At 42.8% G+C, this 8,722-nt stretch overlaps 1 protein-coding gene across 1 annotated transcript in view; it reads right to left on the minus strand.

The window, feature by feature from the left end:
* Positions 1–8,722, minus strand: part of SYNE1 (spectrin repeat containing nuclear envelope protein 1) — a 578,063-nt gene that overhangs the window by 332,805 nt on the left and 236,536 nt on the right. The window contains exons 56-59 of the mRNA XM_007943230.2: positions 7,624–7,767; positions 7,154–7,309; positions 4,226–4,390; positions 3,504–3,676 (exon numbers count right to left, since the gene is read on the minus strand). Of these exons, the coding sequence (XP_007941421.2) occupies positions 3,504–3,676; positions 4,226–4,390; positions 7,154–7,309; positions 7,624–7,767 (638 nt within the window). The remainder of the gene's footprint in view (positions 1–3,503; positions 3,677–4,225; positions 4,391–7,153; positions 7,310–7,623; positions 7,768–8,722) is intronic.

Here is an 8,722-nt window from a genome sequence, read left to right on the forward strand (position 1 = left end):
GGAAGAGGCCATCTACTTCTCAAACAATTGGCCAGTGAAAACTTTATGAATAGTGGTGAAACACTGTCTACTATATTACTGAAAATCTTTATCAATAGCCCTGAAACATTGTCTGATATAGTGCCAGAAGATGAGCCCATCAGGTCAGAAGGCACTCAAAATATGACCGGGGAAGAGCTGCCTCCTCAGAATAGAGTAAACCTTAACGATGTGGATAGAATAAAGCTTTTGGGACCTCCATTGGCTGATGTGGCATGATTCAAAATGGGTAGAAACAGATGTAAACATCCATTAATAGTTGGAACATGGAATGTACGAAGCACGAATCTAGGAAAATTAGAAGTTGTCAAAAATGAAATGGAATGCATAAAGATCAATATCCTAGACATTATTGAGCTGAAGTGGACAAGTTTTGGCCATTTTGAATCAGACAACCATATGATCTACTATGCTGTGAATGACAAATTGAAGAGGAATGGCATGGCATTTCATCATCACAAAGACTGTTTCAAGATCTGTCCTGAAGTACAACACTGTCAGTGATAGGATGATATCCACATGCCTACAAGGAGGACCAGTTAATACTACTATTATTCAAATTTATGCACCAACCACCAAAGCCAAAGATGAGGAGACTGAAGATTTCTACCAACTTCTGCTGTCTGAAATTGACCGAACATGCAATCAAAATGTGCTGACTATCACTGACGATTGGAATGCAAAAGTTGGAAACAAATAAGAGTTATCGGTAGTTGGAAAATATGGCCTTGGTTATAGAAATAACGTTGGAGATTACATGATAGAACTTTGCAAGACCAACGACTTATTCACCACAAAATCCTTTTTTTCAGCAACATAAGCTATGACTATATGCGTGGACCTCACCAGATGGAATACACAGGAATCAGATTGATTACACGGGTGGCAAGAGGCGATGGAGAAGTTCAATATCTTCAGCCAAAACAAGGCCTGGAACTGACTGTGGAACAGACCATCAAATCATATGCAAGTTCAACTTGAAGCTGAAAATAATTAAAACAAGACCATGAGAGTCAAAATATGACCTTGATAATATTCCTCCTGAATTTAGAGACCATTTAAAGAATAGAATTGATGCGTTGAACACCAGTGACCAAAAACTAGAGGAATTGTGGGATAACATCAAGGACATCATCCATGAAGAAAGCAAGCAGATCATTAAAAAGACAAGAAAGGAAGAAAAGACCAAAATGGATGTCAGGAGAGACTCTGAAACTTGCCCTTGAGCAGAGAGTAGTTAAAGCAAATGAAAGAAATGACAAGATAAAAGAGCTGAAATGAAGATTTCAAAGAGTAGCTTGACCAGACAAAGCCAATTACTAAATGAAATGTGCAAAGACTTGGAGTTAGAAAACCAAAAGGGAATTACCGGCTTGGCATTTCTCAAGCTGACAGAACTGAAGAAAAAAATTAAGCCTTGAGTTGCAATATGACAGATTCTACGGGCGAAATATTGAATGATGCAGGAAGCATCAAAAGAAGATGGAAGGAATACACAGAGTCACTACCAAAAAGAATTGGTCAATGTTCATCAATTTCAGGAGGTGGCATATGATCAAGAACCAATGTACTGAAGGGAGAAGTTGAAGCTGCATTGAAGGAGCTGGCGAAGAACGAGCCTCCAGGAATTGACGGAATGTCCACTGAGATGTTTCAACAAACAGATGCCCCATTGGAGGCACTCACTCAGCTATGTCAAGAGATTTGGAAGACAGCTACCTGGCCCACTGACTGGAAGAAATCCATATTTGTACCCATTCCAAAGAAGGATGATCCCACAGAATGTGGAAATTATCAAACAATATCATTAATACTGCATCCAAGTAAAATCTTACTGAAGATAATTAAAAAATGGTTGTAGCAGTATATTGACAGAGAACTTCCAGAAATGCAAGTTGGATTCAGAAGAGGATGTGGAATGAGGGATATCATAGTTGATGTCAGATGGATCTTGGCTCAAAGCAAAGAATACCAGAAAGATGTTTACTTGTATTTTATTGACTATGTAAAAACACTCAATTGTGTAACAAATTATGGACAACATTGAGAAGAATGGGAATTCCAGAACACTTGATTGTACTCATGAAGAACCTATACATAGATCAGGAGGCTGTCGTTCAAACAGAACAAGGGGATACTACATGGTTCAAAATCAAGAAGGGAGTGTGTCAAAGTTGTATCCTTTCACCATATTTATTCTACTTGTATGCTGACCAAGTACAGATTACACTTCAATATAAAGAAAACAAAAATCCTCACAATTGGCTTCATGATGGACGGAGAAAAGATTGAAGTCGTCAAGGTTTTCGTATTATTTGGTTCTACAATCAACACCAATAGAAGAAGCAGTCAAGACATCAGATGGCATATTTCAATGGGCAAATCTGCTGCAAAAGACTTCTCTGAAGTGATGAAGAACAAAGATGTCTCCTTGAAGACTAACGTGTGCCTAACCCAAGCCATGGTATTTTCAATCATCTCATATGCATGTGAGAGTTGGACAATGAATAAGAAAGACCGAAGAAGAGTTGATGCTTCTGAGTTGTAGTTGGAGAATGCTAAGAGTACCATGGTCTGCTAAAAGGACTAACAAATCTGTCCTGGAAAAAATGCAGCCAGAATGCTCCCTGGAAGCAAGAATGGCCAGACTTCATCTCACCTCCTTGGTCATGTTGTCAGAAGAAATCATTTCCTAGAGAGGGGTATCATGCTTGGTAAGGTGGAGGGTCATCAAAGAAAGGGAAGGCCCTCAACAAGATGGATAGGCACAGTGGCTCAAAGATGGGCTCAGGTATAGCAAAGATCATAAGGCTGGCACAGGACCGGGCAGTGTTTTGTTCTGTCGTGCACAGGGTCGCTATGAGTCAGAGACAACTTGATGGCACCTAACAAAAACAACAACAACCTTTATTTGCTACCCTCCCTCACTCATCTGTTTTGTTAGATGTCAAGTTAACTCATGGTGATCCCATGTACAATGGAATCAGGACAACAAAACTGGACTACTGTGATGCATACGGGGTTTTCATTGGCTGATTTTTGAAAGTTGATCACCAGGCCTTTCTTCCTAGTCCATCTCAGTCTGCAAGCTCCACTGACAGATGGGTGCTGTCTGCATGAGGTGCATTGGCTAGTAATTGAACCTGGGACTCCCGCATGGACAGCAAGAATTCTCCCACTGAACCACAGTTTCCCCCATCCAAGGTAAGTTATTTGTCTTTAATCAACGTCTTTACATTACAAAATGCTTAGTTCTCTTTTAATTTTTAAATGGTGAACAACAAAAAAGAAATAAACAGTTTCAATTATGTTGAAACCTAGGTTTACTATTGCAACTCAACCTCCATGAAAGATTAAACCTCTCCATTTCATTTGCTCTGATTAAAAAAGAAAGAAGGAACCAAGAGCATTCTGTTACTGAGATCTATATTGTTATCATAGGAAGGGACTTTAGTCGCATTTACCTTTTACAACGAATCACGGAAGACAACAGAGAAGCCCACGTCTCCTTCACGGTCTGCAGTTGCTGCTGAATGGCAGGGATGCCTTCTGGAGAGGTGTTCTGGAGGACAGACTCACCTCTCGTCACTATCATCTTCATCTGAACCTCTTTTTCCTGTTTCACTGATAACAGAGCCTGGAAAATCAAATACAGAAGTCCACTGTCATTTCCACAGCTAACATTGCTGGTGTTAGCTATTTTAGAGTTCCTAGTCCCTTCGTGGTGCAAAAGGTTGGTAAGACTGGAGTTTCTAACCCATCCAGAGGCATCTTGGAATAAAGGCCTAGAAATCTGCTTCCAAAAGGTCTCAGCATGCAAACCTATGCAACAGTTCTACTCTGAGATGCGTGGGGCTGCCAGGAGTCAGAATCAACTTCATGGCAACTGGTTTTTGGTTTTGGAGGCAGCAGCTGTGTTGAGCCCAGCCAACTGTCTGATCCACAAGTGCTCGTGGGGATGGAGAAGCACTGGCAGCATTTCCTTATTGTGCCCAGGGTCACCATGAGTCAGGGCTGACTCAATGGTAATGAAACAACCACGCCCTGTGCATAGAGAGCCACAACCACAAAGGCATTCTGAGCCTTAGTGTGGACAGAGTGTGACAAAATTGCATTAGGCAGACAGAGGTGAGACGTGTTGAGAAAAACAAATGTAGGACAGAGGTTCCTGTGTGAGCATGCTCACCTCGAGCTTCAGCATCCTGCTGTCCAGCACGCTCCTGTCGGAGGTGGGGTGGCAGTAAGAATCCAGCATGTGAATCGCGTCAGTCATCCAGTCTTGGAGCTCCTTAACCCCAACAGAGAACTGATTGTGTTCGGCAACGAGTCTATCCAATCTTGACACTTTCTCCTGGAAGTGACAGGGATGGGTTTTCAGCTGTCCTTTCCACAGAGATCTCACAGCCTAAAACCACTCTAAGGGCAAACCTAACCGTTTGTTTGAAAAGCTGCCAGCAGCAGTTGGTTCATATACTGCACAGATACTGTGCTGTATGCCTGCATTCATTTAGCAAAAATGCTAAGTATCCTTAGAAATAGCAAACACGTTAGAATAATTGGGCCAAAAGAGCAACTACAACTTACTCAGGGTAGTAAGGATTCTTTTGGGATAACTGTGGAAGTTTCTTAGAGTTAGTGAAATCTTGTCTTAATGCCTTGTCTGGGGCCCTCCTAAAGTGGCTTCTAATGTCTGCATGTCACATTTGGCTTCACTGACATCACAAGCTCTGGGGAGCGACAGAGTAGCCAAAGTTCTAAAAAAATAATTATGTGGGATTTTTTAATATCCTCACATTTTAAAAGTTGGGTCCATGACTGTTATTTTATTTATTTAGTATTGGTCTTGTACAACTCAGTGGAAGACTTTATAAAAATAGTTTATAGCTTTTAAAGCATTCAAATATCTATTAATTTTTGATAAACCAAAAAAAACCCAAAGTTACTGCCATAGAGTCAGTTCTGACTCATAGCAACCCCTCCTTGGCTTTCTGCGGCAGTATCTCTACGGAAGTAGATTGCCCTGTCTTCCTTTCAAGGAGTGGCTGGTGGGTTTGAACCACCAGCCTTCTGATCAGCAGTCAAATGCCTTAGGCACTACACCACTGGAGCTCCCTAATTCTTGATATCTAACAAAATACCATGGCATAAAAGGCGAACCAAACAGAACCCACTGCCATTGAGTGGATTCTGGCTCATAGTGACCCTATCGGACAGAGCAGAACTGCCCTCATAGGGTGTCCAAGGCTGTAAATCTTTATAGGAGCAGACTGCCTCATCTTTTTCCCAGAGAATGGCTGGGGGGTTCAAACCGCTGATCTCTTGGTTAGCAACTAGCTGAATGCTTTCTAAAAACTCACTGCCGGCGAGTCGAACCCGACTCATAGCGACCCCTCCTTGGGTTTCCGAGGCAGTATCACTGTGGAAGTAGATTGCCCAACCTTTCTTCTGAGGAATGACTGGCGGGTTTGAACTGCCAGCCTTCTGGTTACCAGTCAAATGCCTTAGGCACTATGCTACCAGTACTCCTAGCTGAATGCTTTAGGGCATAGAAAGATGTCCTTAATTCATTCTGATCTTAGATATGTGCCAGACATCCTAAAGACAAAAAAAAAAAAAAGTAACTTATTCATAGAGTTAGAGCCCTAGTGGCATATGGTTAAGAACTTGGCTGCTAACCAAAAGGTCAGCAGTTCAAATCCACTAGGTGCTTCATTTGAGAAAGATATGACAGTCTGGTTCCGTAAAAATTACAGCCTTGAAGGTCTGATAGGGCAGCTCTACCCTGTCCTATAAGGTTGCTATGTGTCGAACTGGCTTGATGGCAATGGGGTTTTAGTCATAGAATAAACATGGGCAAAAACATAGACTATTTACCACAGGATCTATATACATACTGACTCTTTCAATTATATATATATATATATATATATATATGTTTTTTGTTTTTTTTTTTTGAAGGAAGGTAAAAAAAACTCACTGCCATCAAGTCAGTCTTGACTCATAGCGACCCCTTCTTGGGTTTCCAAGGCAGTATCTCTACAGAAGTAGTTTGCCCTATCTTCCTTCTGAGGAGTGGCTGGTGGGTTTGAACTGCCAGCCTTCTGTTAGCAGTCAAATGCCTTAGGCACTATGCCACCAGAGGACTCAAATTAAATAAATAAGTTTACACTGAAATGTTGTTGTTGTTGTTATTTGCCATAGAGTCAGCCCCGACTCCTAGCGACGCCTCCTTGGGTTTCCGAGGCAGTTATCACAACGGAAGTAGGATTGCCCAACCTTCCTTCCAAGGAGTGGCTGGTGGGTTTGAACCGCCAGCTTCCTGGTTAGCAGTCAAGTGCCTTAGGCACTATACTACCAGAGCTCCCGACACTGAAATAGTGAGGCCAAATTAAAGAAAAGGGTGGCAGCCTTCCTACACTCTAAGATCTCAAATGCAGAAGGAATTGCACCAGACAAATATCACAGGCTACATACAGCTCAAGGTGGGTCTGTAGCTATCAGATTCAACATGAGTTTTCATTATAAATGAGGTCAGAGTGGGAGCCGTTTACTTTTTGAAGGGATTTGCAAAGAGATCCAGTTACATGACCGAGCGCCAATTTCGAGTGTTGCTCTAGAATCTGCCCTGAAACCCTAGATCTATACACCTTCCACCACTATCTAATGTCAAATGAATGCAAGGACTGTAAACAAAGACTGTACCATTCCAAACTCACTGTATTTAGTCCCCTGACATTTAAGCTGCTTTGAATGGATGCTTTTCTATAGTAATTTATTTCTGAGATTCTTTAGAACAAAAACTCTGAATTTTGCCTCATGTTTCTGCTCTGTGTCTTTGGGATCAAAGCTCTGTGGCACATATCTCTTCAGTATTCAGAGAAATACTCTACGTGGTCACACAGCTCTGTGGTCTCTTCAGAGACTTCTCGCTGTTTGCAGACAACTCGGTTAAGATGATACAAGACTGACTCAGATGACAAGGCTGGGGGACAGTGCACACATGCCGGATTCCTGACCTCAAGCCCCCACACCAGACACCCTGGGCAACCCATTAGCATGACGCAGATTGGCGACATTGGTACCACACTCACACACAGCACATGGCAGGCGTTACCTTTGTTACATTGCTTAGAGCTAGGTACTGAGAAGACAGTTGCGACACTCTGTGCAGAAAGCTCTTGCTGGCAGCCTGTCCTTCCCACAGCTGCTGAGCTTTCTCTTTGAGCCTGTGGAGCTGAGGCTCGTAGCAGTTTACTTCCTCAAGGACAGACTGAAAAGCACAAGCAAGTTACTGTTAAAGGGCTGGGGCAAAGCACATCGCAGACAAAGCTGTGGCCGGAAGAACGTAGAAATAAACACTGGCGAGCAATCGGCGTACCAGAGGCTTCGTTATTCGGGAGCTACACGTGGGATAACACTACAGGAAGGAAGCAAATCGCACCTCTGTGGGACATCAGGAGACACGGAATCTTTCTGAAATTGGGAGAGAAGCCGCTATCTCTCAAGGTGGCATAATCTAACTCGAGGGAGCTCAGCGTAGCACTAACGAAAAGTGTGGTCAGACAGGGCCCAGGGTCTTGTCACCTGGAGCTTCTGCTGCTCCCGTCTCTTGGCTGGCAGGTCGTGGAGCCGAACACTGCTCTCTCGCACCATCTTCTCGGTGGCACTCAGCCACTGCTGCACGGGCTCGGCACTGACTTCAAAGTCCTTCATTTGGATCTTCAGGTTCTGCAAGGTTTTAGGTATGTTAGGCATCTGGGAACTAAATACATTTTAATGGCACATCCAATGTCCTTCCCTGGGCATTCAGAGCCTTCCTTAATCTCCCTCCAGGCTTCCCCGCTCCCAATATCTAGAACACTCTGACCTTCCCCTTGGCACCTGCATAACTTTTGAATATTTTAATGGATCTAAGAACTTTGAATGGATCTACTGTTTTTTGTTTCATTGGCTGGTTTTGTTGTAAATTAACCTTTCTCCAACCATCCAGTCCACTCAGAAAGCACATCCACTTTTTGACTTGCATTGCATTTGTTGTTTATTTTGGTCGTGATATACTTTCAAAGATTCTGATTTTTCTTCTGACGCATGATCCATTACCTCCACAACAGTATGACAAGGTCCATGACAGCAGGGTCTGTGTCTTATACCCCTGGGATGCACATGGTACCTTGTAAGAAGGTTGTTAAATATTAGTCAATGTTTTATTGATTTTGATTAATGAGGAGACTACAAAGCAGCAAATTGTTTATAACCTGTCTTGCAGAGAAAGAGAGATTAGGAAATTAAACAAGTTCAGACCTCGTCACCTAGGTGGACATGTCTTGAATGAGACGGTCTTGTAATCAATGTTAGAAGTGCCATGTGAAACAGCTGATGCCTCCAAGCCCATCAGTTCTGGTTCCCTAGTGCCTCTCTGACAAGAATATACCACAAATGGGATGGCTTAAACTGAATTTATTCTCTTCATTTTGGAGGCTTTAAGTCCAAGTTCAAAGTGCCAAGCTCTAGGGGCTGGGTGAAAGTCCCTCAGCCTTGGACTTCAGCTCTGCCTCTTGCTCCTGGCCCACTGAAGCTGCAGGCTTTTCTTCACATAGACAGCTACTGGCTGCTAAGGCTGTCAAGCCCAAGGTTGACAAGTAAAAAGGCACAGTCCCGATGTTACCAAACCACATGGCAGGCC

The sequence above is a fragment of the Orycteropus afer genome, unplaced genomic scaffold (assembly GCF_000298275.1).
Source record: "Orycteropus afer afer isolate SDZICR_OR568_19922 unplaced genomic scaffold, OryAfe1.0 scaffold00101, whole genome shotgun sequence".
In the NCBI taxonomy this organism is placed as follows: Eukaryota; Metazoa; Chordata; class Mammalia; order Tubulidentata; family Orycteropodidae; genus Orycteropus; species Orycteropus afer.